This window comes from Larimichthys crocea, chromosome XXIV (assembly GCF_000972845.2).
Source record: "Larimichthys crocea isolate SSNF chromosome XXIV, L_crocea_2.0, whole genome shotgun sequence".
Lineage (NCBI taxonomy): Eukaryota > Metazoa > Chordata > Actinopteri > Sciaenidae > Larimichthys > Larimichthys crocea.
The window spans coordinates 2,999,317-3,016,999 of NC_040034.1; the positions used below are offsets into that span (position 1 = coordinate 2,999,317).

The following is a 17,683-nucleotide window of genomic DNA, read 5'->3' on the forward strand; positions in this document are numbered from 1 at the left end:
AATTTCTTGTATTTGCCTTGATTTTTGACTCTCACTGCTGCTGTCCATGAATGTTTTCTAGAGTTAAATGTGTCTTCCAACAAAATGCAGCCACATTCGGCTTCATGTTCACGTTTTCTTCAGGTTGTCTTTTTTCTTTAAGGGTGCAAGTTGTTTCAGTCCAGCTATAACCTATGAAGCAGACACATTTAGTTCCATAATCAATATTTAATTTAATTGTTTAAGTCATTTTTTTTATGTAAAACAACCAAACATTCCCTCATGAGGGGCGTTTTCCTCATACAGGTGAAACCAAATGCATTGACTTACTATGCTGAAAACCTCTCACAAAATATAAGAATGCTCTCATACGACGTACTGAAATGTTCCCACACACTCTCATGCAGTATAGTGAAATTCAGTATATTGTGTGAATGCATTTCTTTCAAATATCATGTGTATAATGTCCCTAACATATTCCCTGGTTTCATCCTAAACTGTGAGAATCTGCTTTTCTTCATGTGATCTGACACTAAACTGAATTTTGTGATGGGTTTTTGGACGAGCAATTTGATGACAACAATTTGGGCTTAAGGAAGGGATGAGCTTTGTTTAATTTATAGACAATTAATCAGCTCGAAAAATGATCAACAGATTATTTAATTATCCAAATATAAAAAGGGGATTTGACAGAGCTAAACGCATGCAAACTGGGTTTGTGCACACTAGTTTTTGTTTTCACATTTTACTTGTGTTCGATATTACTTTAAAATAATTCTTTGCATCATTTTAAACTGCTTGACAAGGAAATTCAGTGTACTGGGGGGATTTCAGGTAGTGAAAAACATTATCAGACTCCGGTCTTAACGCCTGTTTTTCTCATTTTCAAATGTCAAGTGACCTCTGAGCCTGGAGGGGCCGCATCCTCTGATATCTGATCTGTCTTTTACCCAAAGTGTGACCCGATATACATGTAAATGTGAATGCTTTTTCTCTGAGGACTGTGCAGAATGTGATCATGCTCAATGTACAAACTCAGTATCTTCAACTAAGGGTGCTAGTTGAAAGGAAGTTGTCCCTCTGAGGTGTAGCCGAGGCGTCATCATCTGTGTGAAATGTTACCACGAATAAGCTGATCTTACCGTTGCTGATGGACATTGTTCAGGTTGGGAATAATACTGTTACTGACTGACTTGTATTTGCACTGGAACACACTGATTTGAGTAAAATCATAGCAAACAATCCGTCTGGTCACCAATTCTTTTATGAGGCTGTGTTTCCTTGTTTGATTGTTGAGTTTGGATATAAATATATATGTTTCTTGTACTCTGTAGTTCACCCTCAGCAGTTCTCCTTCATATTTTAGCATCTTTCAGCTCATTATTTTGATTTACTGTCCCGCAAACTTTCTATTTTAGTTCACTCCCATCGCTCACATGTTGTTATGTGCGGCAGCAGACAGCTGCTTTCACAAAAAAAGTGGGAAAGAAGCTATAAATCTGACTTCCTCAGCACAGCAGACAGTCAGAGATTAGATAGTGAACATAGTGGAGCATTTAAAGGTCCAGTGTGAGAGATTCAGGAGGAGGAAAATAATTATTCGTATGTTTTCATTAGTGTGTAATCACCTGGAAATAAGAATCGTTTGCGGGTCCTCTTACATGTTGAACCACCATTTTTCTACAGTAGCCCTGAGCAGACAAACCAAACGCTGATCTAGATATGAGTTTGTTTGGAAAGGAGAAGGTGAGGCGTGGGAGGGTATTCATTCTGTTGCAATCTGCAACTTCACTGCTAGCTGCCACTGGGAAATGAAGCCTGAAAGCTGCAGTTCCTCAAACGTCCACTTGAGTCTGGCTCCAGAAGTGAGTCAGTCTCCATAAGTCCCCATGTTATAGCAGAAATAAACATGTTTACAGCCTGGTACAAAAAACAGTTTTGGTCTCTGTAGCTAATTTCCCCGTTCATGACAACTGTACTGAGGGTGAATTTATATACAACTCACCTGTTCACATTATATTAAGGCTTAAAGTTATGCAGGAGCAAGAGCTTTGATTGGCAGGTAGGTGCAGTTAGAGGTGGCTTGTTTGAGCACCCAGACGTCATTCAGCCGCCTCAGGTCTGAGGATCATCTTCGTCTTTGCAGAAGAGGCATGGCTGCCAACATGGCGTCGGACGTAGCTGCATATTCTGAGCTTCAAAAAGTCTCTTCAGAAACCTGCAGGTGACGTCACTGTGCACTTCTTTTTACTGCCATAGATGCTAACACTGCTCTGTGTCTGTTAATGTGTTAATAAGGAGACCAAGTGGCCAAAAAATATTGCAGATTTAAAAAAAAAAAAGTCATTTAATCTAAAGGGATCCTTCCACTGATTCTGTTTATTACATCAAGATGTTTTTCTGTTATGTAATTTACGGAAAATCAACTTCCATGCGCCGACTTTTTATCTGTTTTTCACCATGGCAACGAGCGATGTTCAGCTTTGTTTACACATGCCGACGTCAGCGTTTCTCCATAGATCTATTTCGGCTTCTGAAGAACACAGAAAATTTAAAAACGGAAACAGGAAATCCACCGCTGCAGCACGACGACAAAGTCTTTCAATCAATAGACACATTTATTACACGCATACCTTTACAGTAAACATACAGTATTTGTTGATACAGAAAATGCTGTGAATGAAGTGCTTTGTTTTGGCATTAATAAACACAAATAGCTCACCTCTCCATTATATTTTTTGTGTGATTTCTATAAAGTAGCCTATTTACATTTTGTGATATGTCTCTTAAGTTTGTACTGCAATTAGCAACCATGTGCTTTTGACGTCCTCGTCCAGGCATTTCGTAAAAAACCTACTTTCCCGAAAGCACCTCTGACTTCAGATATAAAAACATTTTGGACCTTTTGTCGTACTTTCAAAATCAAAAGTACGGTGACAGACGTGTAGGTGGTTGTTACTCGATTACTCCATGCCATTCAAGAGACATCTTGTGCGAGGGCACGTACTAAATTACAGCTACACTCGCCTGCAGACGTGCTGGATTCACTCGGAGGACCTTGTTCCTCCTCCTCTCTCTCTCTCTCTTTATCACAAGTGTTGGCCTGTATGTGCAATGTTTGGACTGGCAGTGCATCAGTTTGTAAAGGTTAAAAAATACTTGGAATTCGTACGAGTTTGAATTTTGGCGGAGAGACAGGAAACTCAGTTTCAGGTACAATTTTTTTTTGTTCTAAATAAAAAAAAAATGTTTCTAGCACACAATGATGAAGATCAATCACGTAACTGGCCACCGGATGCTGTGCAAGGCAAAAGCAAACAAATATCTTTTCACACCGAGACCTCTGACTCGTGGTGTGTAAGGTCTGGGTGGCACACAGTAAGGGCTGAAACTTTATGACTGGGTGAGGCGGTTGAGTGCTTATGTCGCCTCTTTCTTGTCCCTCTGGGCATTCCGGCGAATCTTCATCTCTGTCAGCTGGATGTAGCGGATGACATTGGTGTCTGCAAAACAAAGACAGGAAAAGGCTGATTTATTTCCTGCTCAGGCAGGAAGCGCGCATCAGTGTGCTCGTAAATCTTCCACCTAAACAGAGCTCGGACGTCTGACAGAGCGAAGAGGCAGTGAAGCTACGAACTATAAATAAACTACAAATGGTGTCATCAATCAAGTGAAACATAAACGTGATCAAACGTGCAATTAATACAAATTCACAGTCAAACAGATGAACGATTTGAGCTGGAGACGGCTTCAGGATGCAGATTTCACCTTTGCATTGTGGCGTAGATGAGCACGTCCTCATCTTCTCTGAATTAATCTTTCATTGAATACTCAAAAGAACATATATGCACTGTAGTGCAGAGAGTAGAGATGAGTGAAAAGCTTGTTATGTTCTTGGTAAGAAAACGTTTCATTTGTCTCTCAGCGTAGAAGAATCAATGACATAAATGTTAAAGGTCCCTCAGGGACCCCAATATTTCATGAATCTAGAGGTGGCATTAACGTGTAAAGAAGCAGACTGCGAGCTCGGCTACAACCAGCTCATCTCAGCTTTGCATTAAGTTTCCTGTTGTCTGCTCTTCCTCTCCTGTCCTCCGTCATCCGTCATTACCTGACTTTGCACGCCCACCTGTTTCCAATCTCCTAACTGGCTCCCAGCATTCACCTCTTCCTGTTTGCCTGCTTGTCGACAGGCCATTTTTCACTGAAGACGGTCTGACATGTCACAGCAGGGAGAGCACAAGTGTAAATAATGAGATCAATAATGGTTCGATTCCATTTAGCCGCTTCGCTTACAGGTGTCCTGGTCTTCAGGGTGCATGCTGGTCCGCTGTCACACTGTCATGGTGTGCTGAGACAGGGACCGGGTCAAAATGTCTGCTGTGAAAAAGATCTGCTCTGAGTCCTTCATCTGAGGTGACTAACACTGCACATACACAGGAGGACAGACTGACATTCATCTTTGTCTTATTTGATTTATGTATTTTTCTTTGATTAAAACCACAACATGTGGAATTTTTCTTTTTTTTTTTCGTTGAAGACAATCCAAATTAAATTTGATGCTCATCTCAATCACCCCCGATCAGCTCTGTGGGACTCCACTGAATTAACACCACCATCAAATCCTACGTACAACTGACTCATCATTTACTTACTTGCCCGAAATCAACAGCCAGAATCCAGAGTCATGCTTTCAAATCGCTCAAATATCCAAAAGCGGTGATGGAAGAAGTGTTCAGATTCAAACAGGAGAAGCCGTACGAATGAAAACAAAACTCCATTATCACCAAAAATACTCATTTTTCAGCAGAACATCCCCCACTGAAGTTATATCATCATCATATCACTGGATTGGCTACAAACTGCTGTTGTTTGTCTCTATGTGCCCTGTGATGAGCCTCTCGCCCCCTAAGTGTGACCCTGATGAGGACGAGCACTCACAGATAATGGACGGATGAAACAGGGGAAAGCGAGCAGTGCACCACCAACACAGTAAACATGTTTGTCATGGAAGAAAGAACAGTGCGATCGAATGGCCCAATGAGCTCGACCCTGACCTGATGGTTCCTGTTTGTGCGACTCCTTCAGGTAGTACAGCGCCTTCTGGAAGTCTCCTAGGTGGTAATAGGCCACGCCGGATCGGTACAGAGCTTTGAAGTTCTTCCCCTCCTTGTGAAGCACTTTGAGGCAGTACTCCTTCACTCGCTCATAGTTCACCAGCTCCATTTGCAACAAGCAGGCTGGAGAAAGAGAAAGAGAAGAGGAAAGTTAGTGATCAAACTGCACACATTTTATTTTACAGCAGAGGAAGGTGATGTATATCTTGTTAGGCACCGATGGGTGGATTTGTTGGTCCGTTCTAACAAATAAAATAACTGAATCCACCGAGGGGGAAATAAATATTCCACCCATATGAAGTGGATATCAAAAGAAAGTGAGGGCGATAGTGGGGTAAGCCTGAGAATGACTCATACTGTCTATGAATCATTCATGAGTTCTGGAGTATTCCCAGTATGTTTCTGTGTTGGAAAGAGGATAAGTGCAGTGTGTGTGTGTGTGTGTGTGTGTGTGTGTGTGTGTGTGTGTGAAACGTCTCTTACCCGCCAAGCTGTTGTAACACTCCAGCTCTGCATTCTCCATGGCCCCCTTCTGCTCATCTGTCAGCGTGGTGGACTTGCTGATGGTGGGCAGGAGGGGGGACGGAGGCTTGGAGCTGGTGTCCGGGTCTCCCAGCACCCTGCACAGCCCCTTAATCTCCAACAGAGCGCGGTGATACTTGCCAATCGCCTCTCGGTACTTCTTATCCTTGTAGCACTGGGTGCCTTGGCACTTGAAGTCCAGCGCCCGCCTCACGACGTCGGCTGGCTCGTTGTGAGACGGTTGTTTCAGCATCGACGCACCATGATGCCTCTGCTGCTGGAGCTGCTGCTGATATCTGGCATCTTTGGTCCGGCTGCTGCCGCCGCTGCTGTTGGGAGGCTGAGCGCACTGCTGGAGCCTCGGAGAGCCGCTGCCGTTGTCGGTGTGGCTGCCTCTTCCACCGTCCACCCTCCCGTCGTGCCCAGCTTTGATCACGCTCATTTTTTTTTTCTCGACGTTATTTCTCTGTAGCTGCCCCCCGACGGGCACTGGCTGTGGATTCTCAGGGAAGTCTGAGGCTCCTCTTCACTGCATCTTCTCGGCCGGTAGTCGCGTCTTCGCCTCGCCAGTGTCGCAGCTACGTCTCCTCTGTGCGCAAAAGCCTGCGCGACGCGCGATGCGCGCTCCTCTGCTGGAGCCTGCGCTCCTATTTTTCCCGTCCGACGAGCCCGATTGGTCGATAAATACAAGGCCAGTGGTCCCATGGGGGTCCTCCAGCAGGAAGAGGAGAGGTTTGATCATCAGTTTATCTGGAGATGATTTCATTATCAGTTTGTTTGCACAAGGAAATTATTCAGCAAACCACATTATTTTAGTATTTAGGGAAATATACACTGTAAAAAAAAAAAAGGCGTTTTATTCCATATTTTAAAATGTCTGTGGATTTTACAGTGAAAGACTGTAAAATATACCATGAAGTATGACACTGACCTTTATTTATACAGCATTTTAAGGGGATTTACACAGAATAAAGTATTTCACATTAGACTGTTCATTATACAGTAAAACGCTGTAATATTTTGCAGTAATGGTTTGGCATTTTTCAAATATGGAATAAAACACTTATACATGAAATCAACAGTGTCCTTTCATATTAGAAAAAGTTATTCCATATTAATTACAGAATTATGGCACTGTAAAAAAAAAATGTTTTTACAGTAAAGAAGTGGCAGCTGTGTTTGCCACAATCTTACCGTAATAAATACAGAATAACCTTTTTTAATATTACAGTAATAGGATATTAGTAGTGTCGATAAGGTTGCCGTTTTATTCCATATTTTAAAATGTTTGAGATTTTATGATGCAAAACTGCCAAACCATGACAGTAAAACATGCCATTAAATGTTAGTGTTTTTCTATACAGTTCTCTGATATACAGTATTACTTTACTCTGTATAAATCCTCTTGAAATGACGTATAAATAAAGGTTTTGAAATATGACACACTCATATTTCATGGCATACTTTACTGTCATGGTTTGGCAGTTTTTTCATTGTAAAATGTACAGACATTTTTTTACAGTGTAGTCCTGCCTCATTGCACCTCAATATATTTTGTGTCTTCATCTTGTATGTCTTGTATTATTGTGTTAATTAGAGTCAAATAAAAGACATAAAACCTTATTTGACTCATGAATAACTACTTGTTTTATCAGATCTCTCTCTCTCTCTGGGCCTTGCATGTGAGTCCATTTGGAAATTGGGCAATATTTCAGCCTCTTTAGACTAAATTTCTTACAAGTAGGAGGTGTCAACCCCCTCTTTCCACCTAAATGCCCCTTCCAGTCTGCCGCCCTCATCTCAGATTGGAGGAATGCACTCATCTCCACTCAGATGAATCAGATAAAGATCATCCTGCCTGTCGTCTCTCGCCCGAGCAGCTTGGCTGCTGTTCACCCAGACTGCTCTCCTTCTGCGCAGCCACTTTGGACAGACTCATGACAAGCCACAGTCTCTAATGACAGGCTATGATGTCATTCAAACCGGGGTTTATGCTGGGTAATAGTGTTAGGAGCCTCTGTTATGAAGGGGGGAAGGCACTCAGCCAGGTGATGAATACGCTGTCTTTCCTGTGACAAAAGAACCTCTCATTTCTGACTGCAATTCTCTCCACACTGGAGTGAGTGTGTGTAAGCTTGTGCGCTCACCATGCTTACATCCATCTGTCCTGTCACACTCGCAGGGCAGTGAACTCAGCTGTCTGGGTGTGTCTCGGAATTTCAGCTCTCTGGAGCAAATGCTGCTGATCAGAAATAAAGACCATGAACCATGAAAGCTATTAAATGTGGCTGATTGTGCAATGCTCAGACTGGTGCTTTTTTTTTTGGTGAGGAGATCTGGATATACAGTTGTTGTTGTTGTTAAGAAGGATGCACACATGTCAAAGCAATACATAAAAGTACAGACATAATATTGATAAATTAGGATTAAAAATACCATGATTTACATTTAAGATTACATTTTAAAGTGCCAGTTAAGTAACAATAATGTATTTTTTTGTACTTAATTAAAATGCCTTTACAACCTTTTATTCCAACTTAACTAATCAAGATGATTAAAGGTCCAGTGTGTAGGATTTGCTGGTGTAATTATGGCATTGTAATCTCTACCCTGGCTCTAGGCCCAACCTAGATAGTTTGTCGGAGATTCAATAAACTGATCAGCAGAGCGAGCTCTGTCCTGGACTGTCCTCTGAACTCCGTGGAGGAAGTGGGTGAGACGTGTTGTCCATGATGGATGTTAGCTAAGCTGACATCCATCATCCATCACCCCTACATGACACAGCAGACTGCTACACCCACATCTACAACACCTGCACCACCTGATCATGTTACTGTTTCAATTCCTACCACTACTCACCACAGCTTTTGTATGTATTTTACTTTTTATCTGTATTTATATTTCCACTCCAATTACTTACAATGTGCAATATTATTTATATTATGGCCACTTTACTTTTAGTACTCGTTTTGCACATCTGTCTACTGTTTGCCCGTTTGTTTTTTTGTGTGTTGAATAGGCTGAAGGATACTTTCTATCTGTTCGTCGTGTTTGCCCATTTTATTTTATTCTGTAGTGTATGTTACACATCTTTTGCTGCTGTGACGAGTGAATTTCCCTCCTGTGGGATAAATAGTATAATCTAATCTGATCTTATTTGGTGATTCTAACTTGCCCGTAACTGTGAATAGTTATGTCACATTTACACAGCTTATAAAGAGTATATGTTCAACAACTAGATGATAGCAACACACATGTACGTACATGCATGAGTAATGGGTGCATGTTCATTGTTTGTTGCGTGTTGTGTTTCAGGAGGTCAGTGCTGATGAGTTTGAGGACAAAGACTGGACATTTGTCATTGAAGGTGTAAGTACTTCTTGAACTCTTCCTAAGTAACAAATGAACCCATCAATTATTTTCTCAGTCAAATTACTTAAATCTGGCATGCACTTCCACTCCACAAAATATTGTACATATTTTCTCCCTTATATTCATTTTGAGTTTAAAACATATGATCAGTATCTTCAACATGATACAGTAACAACAACTATCAGTATTAGTACTAGCCCTTTTAGTACTTTTAATTTTGACCTTTTATTTACATTCTTTTTGTGCTGTACTTTAAATTTGTACAATTATAAATTATGATTTTTACTTTAATGGAGGATTTGTGGTATTACTGTTACTACTAAATGTAATTCTTCCTCCTCCAGTCATTCAAAATACAATACAATGATGTCATTGTTGTGTCTGTTGGTCCTGTAAAGGAGAACAAGGGGCATCGTAAGGTGCTGGCATCAGCAGACATCAACCTGAAGCGGTTTGCCAGTCCCACGCCGACCCAGACTGACCTGACATTGAAGCTGAAGCCGTTGTCTATCAAAGTGGTGGAAGCCACGCTCAAGCTGTCGCTGTCATGTGTATTTGTTCGGGAGGGGAAAGCCACGTAAGTTATTTGTTCCTCTGCTACTGTTTATTACATCAGCACCAGTTGTTAGGGCACTTTTTGTACAGGTACAACATGTTTTTATGATGTCTATGATCTAGGACACCAGTATCGTGATGTTCTCTCAGAGAGTGGTACTTCAACAATACTTACTAAATATTACTTCAAATTTAAATTCTCTTTGTTCTTATGTCTTTGTTCCTCAGTGATGAAGACATGCAGAGTCTGGCCAGTCTGATGAGCGTCAAACCTGCAGACATTGGCAACCTGGATGACTTCAACGAGAGTGATGAAGAAGAGGACAAGAAGTCTGTCACTGCTACAGGTTGGCAGACATGACACAATGCAGCTTATATAAAATATAAGTAAAAGATGTAAAAATAATAAATAAATTAAAAATATATACGAGCTAAAAGACATCCAAGAAAAGAAAAGACAAGTCTGGAAGATATAAATAGTATAAATATGGCAGAATGAACAATATAAACAGAAACAACAGTCTGACAGTATGAACAGAATGATCAGTCTAAATATATATGGCAGTATAGACAGACACACAGGCATGAGGTAAAAATATAAATAACAATATAAAAAGAACAAACTCTAAGGAGGAAGAACATCTACCTCTACAAATATACATAAGAGGAATATATATATGAAAGTACACTTATGGATAAATGTGCATTGTGAAACTTAAATGGAGAGAATGAGTCTCCTCTCTCTGCACAGAGGGAGTTATTACACAGTCAGTTATGTTTGCTCAGATCGAAGCTGTTATTACAGAGCCACACATCAAATGATGTGTGATCCCACACGGCAGCTCGTATACACAAGGTCGATAAGAAATGATTCATAAATCTTAAATCTAGAGAAGAAAGAGTCATGAAGTCGTGCTGGTGTTGTATCGGAGGACCTGTGGCAGATCTCCTTCTTACATCAGCAGCAGTCTGTTGCTGGAGGAGCTGTTTGAGGTGAGAGGAGGTGTCCGTGATGGATGTCAGCTCCTCTCCCACACTTCCTCTGGAGTCTACAGGGCAGTCCAGGACAGAGCTGGACCTCCTGATCAGTTTTATTAAAACCTAAGGCTATGATGATGATGCATCAATGCCTCAGTATAATCTCAAACTTCACACATAACCAGTGCAAATGTACCTCAGTAGACCAGCACACAGCTCAGGACGGCGGTTACATTTTTCATTCGGTTCACAGACAACCTTCTCGGGATATCCTGGGTCGACAGCGGCTGGGTCCCGATTCTTAACCCCGGAAATGTGCTGGACTACTTCTCTGAGAGAAGCAACCCCTTCTATGACCGAACCTGTAACAACGAGGTGGTGAAGATGCAGCGGCTTACTCTGGAGCATCTGAAGTAAGTTCATCTCACTCATTAAACTAAGAGCACAGACAGTCGTTATGCTGCTGACTGGTTTCTGTCTTCTTCTCAGTCAGATGGTGGGAGTGGAGTACATTCTTCTTCATGCTCAGGAGCCAATTCTTTATATAATCCGTAAACAGCAGAGGCAGTCACCAACACAAGGTGAGCAGTGTTACATCTGATTGAATTTTCAGAATTCAATTGGAGCATACTGAGCGGTCGGTGTACAGCGTACGTGTATATTACTTTTTAATAAAGAATAAGAGAGCAGTACAGCTGACCACAGGTCTGTTCCTTACTGTCATTATCACAGGACAACAATCTGAGACAGGTCATTAGATTTATGATTTTATGAGCTTATACTAATCACACACAGTCTTGCATGTAAGGATCTTATTGCCACTTCTACTGTGTGATCTCATCCTCCAGTAATTCCCATGGCCGACTACTACATCATAGCAGGAGTGGTGTATCAGGCCCCAGACCTGGGAACAGTGATCAGCTCCAGAGCGGTGAGACTCATTTTGTAGTTTAATCATATCATAATAAAATACAAAATGTTTTTACTGTGAGTGACATCGATCACATCTGTTTCAGCTCTCTGCCGTCCACGGGATCCAGTCTGCTTTTGATGAGGCCATGTCGTACTGCCGCTATCACCCATCCAAAGGATACTGGTGGCACTTCAAGGATCAGGAGGAGAGAGGTTCGGTTTTGGAAGTTAATAAAGCTCCAGACAGAATAGTTCCTGAAACATAAATGAATAGTGAATGCTACAAATGTAGCTAAATAAAAGTAACTTCTGTTCTGCAGAGAAAGCCAAGCCCAAGTCGAAGAAGAAAGAGGAACCGAGCTCACTGTTTCAGAGGCACCGTGTCGACACACTGCTTTTGGACCTCAGGTCCAAGTTTCCACCAACATTCTACCAGGTACGTGTGATTCATCAGTTCATCATTCTCAGTGTTTTCATCTGAAATTCCCTCAGATCAAAAGATCGGATTGAAGTAATGTTGTTTTTTTTCTTTTCTGCACTTTCAGCCGAAGCCCGGTGAAAAGCCGATTCCAGGTAACGATCTTCAAATGCATCAATAGTGTCAATTAAAGGTCCGGTGTGTAGCACTGAGGAGGATCAGTGATGTAATATTCACGAGTACGTTTTCATCAGTGTGTAATCACACGGAAATTAGAATCATTTAATATTTATTACCTTAGAACGAGCTCTTTATATCTACACCGGTGGGTTGGTACGCTGTCTGCAGGATTGTGATTCTTGTTGTTCCTTCACCTCGTCATGTCTCGAATGAGACTGCGGATACAAGCGGCCGAAATGAGCTTCCTCCCTCCGCTGGCTCAGCCTTAGAGATAGGGTGAGGAGCTCGGAGTAGAGCCGCTGCTCCTTCATGTCAAAAGGAGCCAGCTCAGGTGGTTTTGGGCATCTCATTAGGGTGACTCCTGGGAGGAGACCCTGGGCCAGACGTAGAACCTGCAGGAGGGACTACATAGCTCATGTAGCTTGGGAACACCTTGGTCTCCCCCAGTACGAGCTGGAATTCGTTGCTCGGGAGAAAGACGCCCAGAGCGTTGTGCTAAACCTTGTGCAGATTGTGTTCACATCTTGATTCATGTGTCCACAAAATTCACAGGTCGTCTAATTGCATGTTCTTGTTTTTGCAGTGGAGGTGAAGAAGGAGCCTGAACCTCCCGCAGAAGCTGTAAAACAAGAGGAAAGGGAACCAGCCACAAAGTCCTCCGCCCCGGCACCACCAAGCAAACCGCCTCCTGAGAAGAGAGCACGACTGCAGTGACATTCTTCACACGCCGTCGGCAGAAATGTAAAGTCCTACAGAACGAACTGAAGGAACAGCTCGGGAGTATTTCTGTTCCCCTTCCACTCATCAGTTTACCGGATACTAAGAACAATCTGGCACGTAAAGCATCAGTTGCTCATCTCTGTGCCAGGGCTACTTTTACACCGTAACCATAGTCTCGTACACGTGATAGGGTTTGGCATCATGGGCATCTCAGGCAGCTGTACTACGAACAGGGTTAACTGCTTGATGTCAGCAGGCATTCAGCAGTATTTGCTAAGGATGAGGCTTTTTCTGATGGTAAGCTGACCTCAGCATCAGTGTCGGTTTACTGTTGACATCAGCGTAACATTCGCCTCGTAATGACTTCACAGGACGCTTTAATTCCTGGCACGCTTCATGTGTGTCATGCAGGATTATCTCACCTGAAAAGCAAAAAGCATTTTGACTTGAGCACCTAATTACAAACACTTTCATCTGCTTTTTTTTTACACTGCTTTTTTGTATTAAAATGTATCAGCCACTGTGTCCTGACGTGTTTGATTGTTGTCTCGAGTCTCGCCTGATCGGTTTTTCTTCATGATCTGAACAAAATATCTAAATCTAAAATATATTTATAGACGCGGGTCACCTGCAGTGGTTTGTCTGTGTGGGTTCTCTCTGGCTTCCATGGGTGTACCCCGCCTCTCAGCCTAAGTCACAGGCTGGATGGACTCCAGCTCCTGGCAACCCTGATGAGAACAAGCAGTTCCAGATAATGGATATTTATACATGAGTCATGATAAACTCATAACGTGGAGAATTTATATCGGGGATGACGGGCGTTCACCTTTGGGATAATCTTCAGTGAAGTTTTCATAGCTCACCTGGCAGAGCGTGCACCTGTCGACTCTAACCTGTGGCCGTTTGCTGCATGTCGTCCTCCCTCTGTCACTCGTCAGCAGTCACTAACAAATAAAGGTTTGAAAATGTCCCAAAACATCTTTTTCACCCGTGACCCTTCATCAAAAAAAAACATCACATTGTGACACATTCAGCAGCAGCTCCCACGAGTATTTGTAACAAACTGATTTTGGCTCTACCCTCAAGACCTTCAGGGGCTGAACCAAGGAGGACCACCTTCGGGTCACTGGGAACACCTTGGTGAAACATCTGTCTCATACATCATTCCAAAAATGACTCAAGATATGAGCGTGGTTTCCATTTTGTGGTCCACGTTTTCTCCTCGTCATGTTCTGACATGTATAGCAGGCAGTGTTGTAGTCAAGACCAACTGTTCTGAGACTAAGTCGAGACCAGGACCAGACAGTATACAGCTAAATGGAACTGGACCTTAGTATCATTTCTTTTTTGAATCTTCTAACAAACAAACATGGTCAATCACTTTTTGCAGTTGTTATTTAACTGTAAATTTGATCTTTTACATCCCTTTAATATATATATATAGTTTCCACTTGTTCCATACTGGACTTGAACCGGCCACCCTCCGTTTTCTAAGCCAAGTCTCTATGGAAGTGACAATAAAAATTTGGTTTGTGGTTATTAACAGCTGTTGGTCAACTCCTTGTTACTTTCCCCACATCTTAGACAGGGATGTAACATTATTTTTTATTTATTAATTTTTATTTTGTGGTCCACATTTCCTCCTTGTCATGTTTTTAAACGTGTAGCATCTCCTCTAAATGTTGTTGCACAGTATTTAACTGTAAATTTTATCTTTTACATACCTTTAATACCTTATATATACATATACCTTTTAGATAGATGGATGATATATATTTTATTTATCCCACCACGGGGAAATTCACTTGTAACAGCAGCAAGATAGAAAAAAAAACAAAAGTAGAAGAGGCCAAAATAAAAAAACAAAAACACAATAAACAGACAGAAGTTAAACGGACAGAAGTATCTATAACTACACAATAACCACGAAAGAAAACCCAAACAATCAACCTTCAAAAACCTTAAAAAACAGATAAGTACTGAGTGGCATAAAAAGTGGCATGATATATAAAGAGTATTGTAGTGTAAAAGTGACCATAGCGTAAGTAATTTGGCAAAGAAAGTGACCATGATACAAATAATAGTATTATTTCTATAGAGTAGTGACCATGATATAAATAGTAATCACAAAAATAAGTGAACATAATATAAATAAGAACTGCAAGGTATAAATGAAATAAAACGGAATAAAATAGAAACAAACATTGCAATGAACATGAGCAGGAGACTATCACTGACAATCAGGTGTTGTAAAGTCTGACAGCAGCATTACTATACTATACTTATTAAAGTATTTCTGATTCTGATCAATATGATCAATAATAATGGATAAAATCCATGTGATATTTTTAATAAAACTTCTCCTGTAGAGTTTTTAACTCGTCACACTGACACCTTTCATGTTGTAGTTGTAGTCTCTTGTTCATGTCTACCATTGCTATTTTTTCTCCATTGCTATTTTTTGTTCTTGTTTGTTTTGTTTTTGTTTTTTGTTGTTGTTGTTTTTAAGTTTATGTTCTACCTTAGTACTTGTTTTGTAAATCTGCACATTCTTAAATCTGCACATTCTACTTTTAGTACTTTTTGTAAATATGTACCCTTGTGTTTTCCCTCCTTGATTCTATTTTTCGCTGCTGTAAACAAGTGAATTTCCCCGTTGTGGGATAAATAAAGTATTATCTCATCTCATCTCATGTCTACAGTCACCTCACATCTACAGTCACCTCACACTTCTCCCTACTTTGTACATATCAACACTGCCAACTTGCTGTATATACCTCTGTACAATATATTTTATTTTATCGTATTTACTATTGCTTTTCTGATATTTTATTATGTATAGTTTGCTTTATAGTATATTTTTATTCTTATGTTGTCACTTGTCACTTTGTGTAATGCTGCTGCTGCACTATAATTTCCCAGCTTGGGATAAATAAAGTCTATCTATCTATCTATCTATCTATCTATCTATCTATCTATCTATCTATCTATCTATCTATCTATCTATCTATCTATCTATCTATCTATCTATCTCTTTCATCACTGACAGTCTGTATGTTGCAGTGGCGGCGTCTGTCCAGCAGGTGTCGCTGTTCAATCACATTAGGCTCGCGCTGCTAATTGTCTGCTAATTAATCATCTTTAATGAGTGTGTGTCGTCACTGTGTGTGAGAGTGTGTGTGTGTGGAGTCACTCCATAAATCACTGAAGAGTGAGAGGAGTGTTTATTTAGCATTAGCCGCTTCCATGGCTACTACCAGCGTCTATTACTGCTGCTACCTTGAGCGGATGCCACGAAGAAGAGCGCGCTCGCAGGGCGTGGTGGGATAGAGAGTCCTTCCTCCGTGGAGGACTACAAACAGAGCCCCAGCTGGCTAGCAGCAGCAGCTAGCAGAGAAGATGGCTGCAGAGGGGACTCTCAGGCCGGCCACTGTCTGAAAAACACCGCCTGTCATGTTCGACGACGCCTAGCAGCCCCCCCGGCGGCGTGTCGCCCTCCTTTGGTCGGTTCCGTCGGTCCGGTTCGTCGTCGGGAAAAAGGGGGGGGTGATAACAAAAAAAAAAAAAACCTCAACATGGGGTCGCAGACTCTCCAGATCCTGAGGCAGGGGGTCTGGGCTTCAGTCACAGGCGGATGGTACTACGACCCCGACCAGAACACGTTCGTGAACGCGTTGCATCTCTACATCTGGCTGTTTCTGCTGTGTTTCCCCTTCACGCTGTACATGGTGAGCCGCGGGTTCGAGTCCCCCCCCGTTTGTTTGTGTCTGTGTCCGTTAGCCAGGAGACTAACGGTCGGTCTCTGTCTATTATCTGGAGCGGAGACAATGTAACTAAACGGTAATGTTGAACACAAGGTGACTGAAACAACCTTTAAACATTTTTATTTTTATATATACATGGTACCTGAACGCTCCTTTATTTGTTTGATGCGTTTAAGACCCGCTGGGATGTTTGATCACTGTGTCAGGCTGTAATCAGTGGATTTAAAAACCCTCCTCCATCATCTTATCTGCTTGTTTTCCTCCTGTCTGTAGTGATTTGACTGACTGATGCATCACAGCAATCTGGCAACTTTGAATGTCCAGCAAACAAACAAACAAACTGGCTGCTGCTCATCTTTACTTTTTCCTCACCAGATCACCAGGTGTTACAAGTTGCAGTCCACCTGTGCAACAACAAACCTGAAATATCAGTGCGTCATTGCACCCAGGTCAGGAAGCAGGCGACTAACTTCTATATCCAGAAGTTTCAAATCGGTTTGTGGTTTCCGATCTATTCCTGGAAGTGGAAATCCACCGGTCAGCTCTGTCAGTATATATATAAATATATATATTGAGCCACAGGTCTTGAGCAAGGTTGCTGTCGTGTTTGTGATAACTACAGATGCAGCGGGATGTCTCAAGGACGACGCAGACGCAGGAGAAAGATGGGGAGAGCTCAGGCAGCAAAAATAAATAAATAAATAAATAAATAAAAAGCCTGTACAGGTGCTCGGCAGATGATCACATCCTTCCTTTGGCAGCCTCCCTATTAAAAGAGACATTAAAGTGATCGAACGCAGCCGTGTTTTTTTTTTTTTTAAAGTGCTGCCAGCGTGCGTCATGAATAATTGCGAGGCATTTTAAGTTTTCTCTTCAGCTGTGTTTACAGGAGCTGTTGCTGCACCTCCTCGAGGCCGAACGTCCTTCAGCATTGTCATTCCGGATAAAAATATCCGTTTAAAAACCTGTGGGAGTTTCAGTTTTGTCCTTCTTAACCCAAGAACAACAAAATAGCACAACCTTGTGCAATAGTATGACTTCTCGGTGTTGCTTCTTGGCCCTTGAGATAAATAAAGAAAATAGAAAGAAAATAAAAGGTGCAGATCTTATTTTGGACAGTCTGTTCCCTCGACAGTATTAAAACACAAGTTCACTTCTGCTCCTCT

General features: G+C 41.7%; 3 protein-coding genes across 6 annotated transcripts in view; 2 read left to right on the plus strand and 1 right to left on the minus strand.

The window, feature by feature from the left end:
- Positions 1–2,578: 2,578 nt before the first annotated feature.
- On the minus strand, positions 2,579–6,285 carry ttc9 (tetratricopeptide repeat domain 9). Its single transcript, XM_010744387.3, has 3 exons — positions 5,580–6,285; positions 5,037–5,219; positions 2,579–3,482 (listed from the first exon to the last, which is right to left on the minus strand). Exons 1-3 carry the CDS (start codon positions 6,058–6,060, stop codon positions 3,400–3,402), a joined length of 747 nt encoding a protein of 248 aa, XP_010742689.3. The 5' UTR covers positions 6,061–6,285; the 3' UTR covers positions 2,579–3,399.
- Positions 6,286–6,937: 652 nt separating this feature from the next.
- On the plus strand, positions 6,938–13,278 carry med6 (mediator complex subunit 6). The gene is made up of 11 exons (XM_027274947.1): positions 6,938–6,943; positions 8,934–8,987; positions 9,389–9,567; positions 9,774–9,879; positions 10,728–10,936; positions 11,013–11,104; positions 11,372–11,454; positions 11,540–11,648; positions 11,756–11,871; positions 11,981–12,008; positions 12,617–13,278. The coding sequence occupies exons 1-11, from the start codon at positions 6,938–6,940 to the stop codon at positions 12,745–12,747; spliced, it is 1,113 nt and encodes a 370-aa protein (XP_027130748.1). The 3' UTR covers positions 12,748–13,278.
- A 2,633-nt stretch (positions 13,279–15,911) lies between these two features.
- Positions 15,912–17,683, plus strand: part of pcnx1 (pecanex 1) — a 30,660-nt gene continuing 28,888 nt past the window's right edge. For 2 of the 4 annotated variants that reach the window (XM_019277857.2, XM_019277858.2), the window contains exon 1: positions 15,912–16,481. In XM_019277857.2, the coding sequence (XP_019133402.2) occupies positions 16,329–16,481 (153 nt within the window). In that variant the 5' untranslated portion in view covers positions 15,912–16,328. The remainder of the gene's footprint in view (positions 16,482–17,683) is intronic. The other 2 variants (XM_019277860.2, XM_019277861.2) reach the window with 1 other exon arrangement.

Coding starts and splice junctions, on each gene's coding strand:
- med6 (XM_027274947.1), top strand. Junction 9,568..9,773: donor GTTCGGGAGGGGAAAGCCAC/GTAAGTTATTTG, acceptor TTTGTTCCTCAG/TGATGAAGACATGCAGAGTC. Junction 12,009..12,616: donor CGGTGAAAAGCCGATTCCAG/GTAACGATCTTC, acceptor TTGTTTTTGCAG/TGGAGGTGAAGAAGGAGCCT.
- ttc9 (XM_010744387.3), bottom strand. CDS start 6,060: ATGAGCGTGATCAAAGCTGGGCACGACGGGAGGGTGGACGGTGGAAGA. Junction 5,220..5,579: donor GTGTTACAACAGCTTGGCGG/GTAAGAGACGTT, acceptor CTCTTTCTCCAG/CCTGCTTGTTGCAAATGGAG. Junction 3,483..5,036: donor GCACAAACAGGAACCATCAG/GTCAGGGTCGAG, acceptor TTTGTTTTGCAG/ACACCAATGTCATCCGCTAC.